The 3,109-nt window shown below is 50.9% G+C and overlaps 1 protein-coding gene across 1 annotated transcript in view; it reads right to left on the minus strand.

Annotated features, from left to right (window-relative positions):
• DDX27 (DEAD (Asp-Glu-Ala-Asp) box polypeptide 27) overlaps positions 1–3,109 on the minus strand; it is a 24,489-nt gene that overhangs the window by 12,171 nt on the left and 9,209 nt on the right. Inside the window, 2 exon segments of the mRNA XM_011928831.1 lie at positions 1,559–1,709; positions 3,004–3,109. The exon segment at positions 3,004–3,109 is cut by the window's right edge and continues 9 nt beyond it. Of these exon segments, the coding sequence (XP_011784221.1) occupies positions 1,559–1,709; positions 3,004–3,109 (257 nt within the window).

Raw genomic sequence — 3,109 nt, forward strand, 5'->3', positions numbered from 1 at the left:
TCAAAAAAAAGAAAGAAAAGGCCCCTCATCCTTCTCGCACTTTGGATTCATCTAATTATTTCCCAGTAACTGGATTCAGAGAAATTCTCAGGAGGGCAGCACTGCTGGGTGCAGCTGTGCCCTGTATTCATGCTCCATCACGAGACACTGACGGCCGGTTTGTTCCAGAACTGGGGATGTGAGGTTGGTCACTGCCTCTAGTGTCTGCCAGATTGCTCCGCTGTAAAGGATCCTTTTTCTCTTTATATATAATAGTAATCTGTGAGATTCCTTGGATTCCATATTTTCAGCAAGCCCAACCCCTTACAGCACTTCTCTCCCAGTGCAGGCTGCAGTCTAGGTCCACGTATCACACAGAGCTGTCTTCTGATCTTCTAAATCTCAACTACTTCATCCGCCTTTTTTGGTCTTTTGAAATATATACTTCAGTATTTTCCCTCCCCCTTTAAAACCTAAACCAGATCACGTCCCCTTGACTTAAAATGATCTCCTTTTCATCCTTTAGGCCTCAGGAATGGGTTTTTGTTCTGGGGGAGTCAGCCAATCGGTTATTCAGCAAGTATTTACTGAGTGCCTGCTATATACTAGACACGCCCCTATGCATCTAGCCCCTTCATGAATACTGTATCCTAGGGAGACAGGGGAGACATGGCACTCCATGAACCCTCACAGTGACAATGCAGGCAGGATAGGAGGAGCAAGTTAGGGCAGGACCATCACAGGGCAGCCAGCAAAGGCCCCACTAACAAGGTGACAACTGGAACAGAAACCTGAAGGGGCAGGAAAGGCTCCAGGCTGAGGAAAGGCAAACACAGAAGACACAAAGTGGGGGCGTGTGGACAGTCTGTGCCGACAGGCGGGCTGTGGGGTGTGAAACCAGGAGAACATGCAGAGAATTCAGAACAGCTGGAAGGATGGAGCTGCCATTCCCCAAGCTGGTGAAGATTCAGGGAGGGGTGTCAGAATCAGAAGCGGTTTAAGGGCCTGTAACCTTAGCATGCCCTGGGGCTGTTTGAGAACTCCTTCCCCTGCCCCACCTCCAGCCTCAGTCCAGAGTTCAGGAAGAGTTCCTTCTGTTCAGTCCCAGAGCAAAGAGGTGAGCAGACGGCACACGTAAGAGAGCAACAGAGAGCTGGGGGCAGGGTGGGGGGAGAGGGAGTCCCCGCTGCAGTCACAGAGGCCCTGTGGGAGCCACGCTGGCACTTCCTCTTCCTCCCTCCTCAGCTCCTCAACACTGTGATGAGCATATGTCCTTATCTCCCATTTAGAAACGAGAAAAGATTTTGTTCTGAGAATCTAAATCTTTCCAAATCTCCCTTAGGAAGTGCCAGGGCCAACATTTGACTGGCCTTATCACTTAACCACCATAATAGAGAGAGAAAGAGAAAAAACACAGGCTAAGGCTGGACAGAGGCCCCAGCATCAGTGGCTGATCTGGTATCGCACACCAAAGGCCATGGCCCAGAGCCGCAAACAACAACACAGTGTGGCAGGTCCACATCCTGGTTGTGGGCCTTGGAGCCCCACAGTGCCCTGGGGCCCACGCTGGGAGGAGCACCTGTCAGCCTCGTCCAGGATGAGCACCTCAATGCTGCTCAGGTGGAAGGAAGGGCAGTTGTGGAGGTGATCGATGAGCCGGCCTGGGGTGGCGATGAGGATGTCAGGCGCTGCCCGAAGAGCTGCTTCCTGAGACTTCACGTCCAAGCCGCCTGCAAAGAGGAAGAGCCCCACCAGGCGGCCGGGTCAGCTGCTCAAGGGTGTTGACTGAGCACCAGCGGCTCACCAAGCCTCAGGCCAGATGCAGAGGAAACCACTGAGAGAGTAAGACTAACAAAGGCCCAAGCACATGGGTTTCCCAACACACTGGGAAAGACAGATCATGTTATTAAAATTGTGCTAAGTGCAAAAATCAACAATGATGATGACACAAAAGCACTTCAGAAGAGAATGCATGGGCCGGGCGCAGTGGCTCCCGCCTGTAATCCCAGCACTTTGGGAGGCCAAGGCAGGTGGATCACCTGGGGTCAGGAATTCGAGACCAGCCTACCCAACATGGCGAAACCCCATCTCTATTAAAAATACATAAAGTAGTTGGGCGTGGTGCGTATAATCCCAGCTACTTGAAAGCGGTGGGAGAATCGCTTGAATCCAGGAGGCAGAGGTTGCAGTGAGCCGAGATCACGCCGTTGCATTCCTGCCTGGGCAACAGAGTGAGACTTCCTCTCAAAAAAAAAAAAAAAAAAGAGAATGCTGAAACATCCAAGGACTAAGAGAAGCAGCTGCGGAAAGTGATGAAGTCTCTGTTACAGGGAGACAAAGATCACTTCTGAATTCCAATTGCACAAGGAGGACAAAATGCAAGCTAGATAACACTATCATATAACTTCATTGGAAAAACGCTGTCCAAAATATTTGATTTATTATTCTCACAGAGCAGAAATTATATCCCAAATTTGTTCAGTACCAACAAAAAAATGTTCATAGTTGTCAGGTTTCATTTGTCAAGGTTGGTTAAGTCTCAATCAAATCCCACCTGCCTAAAGCACTATGAAAACACGTTGACTGGGCACAGCGGCTCACGCCTGTAATCCCAGCACTTTGGGAGACAAAGGCAGGCGGATCACGAGGTCAGGAGATCGAGACCATCCTGGCTAACACGGTGAAACCCCATCTCTATTAAAAATACAAAACATTAGCTGGGCGTGGTGGCGGGCGCCTGTAGTCCCAGCTACTTGGGAGGCTGAGGCAGAAGAATGGTGTCAACTGGGAAGAGGAGCTTGTAGTGAGCCCAGATCGCGACACTGCACTCCAGCCTGGGCAACAGAGCAAGACTCAGTCTCAAAAAAAAAAAAAAAAAAAATGTCTTCCAGGTTTTAAGTGAATTCAATCAACACAAAGGCCTATCCTGGCACCTGGCACCAACACCAACAGATGGCAGGGCACATCCATCCTCCACCCCACCACAGTCTCTCAGGGGCTGGCAGCCCTTGGCCAGAAACTCACCCACAGCCAGGCAGGTGGTGATGTTGCAGAACTGGGCCAGCTGTCTGGTGACAGAGTGCACCTGGATGCCCAGCTCTCGGGTGGGCACCAGCACCAGCACGCGGGT

This window comes from Colobus angolensis, unplaced genomic scaffold (genome assembly GCF_000951035.1).
Source record: "Colobus angolensis palliatus isolate OR3802 unplaced genomic scaffold, Cang.pa_1.0 Scaffold8, whole genome shotgun sequence".
Lineage (NCBI taxonomy): Eukaryota > Metazoa > Chordata > Mammalia > Primates > Cercopithecidae > Colobus > Colobus angolensis.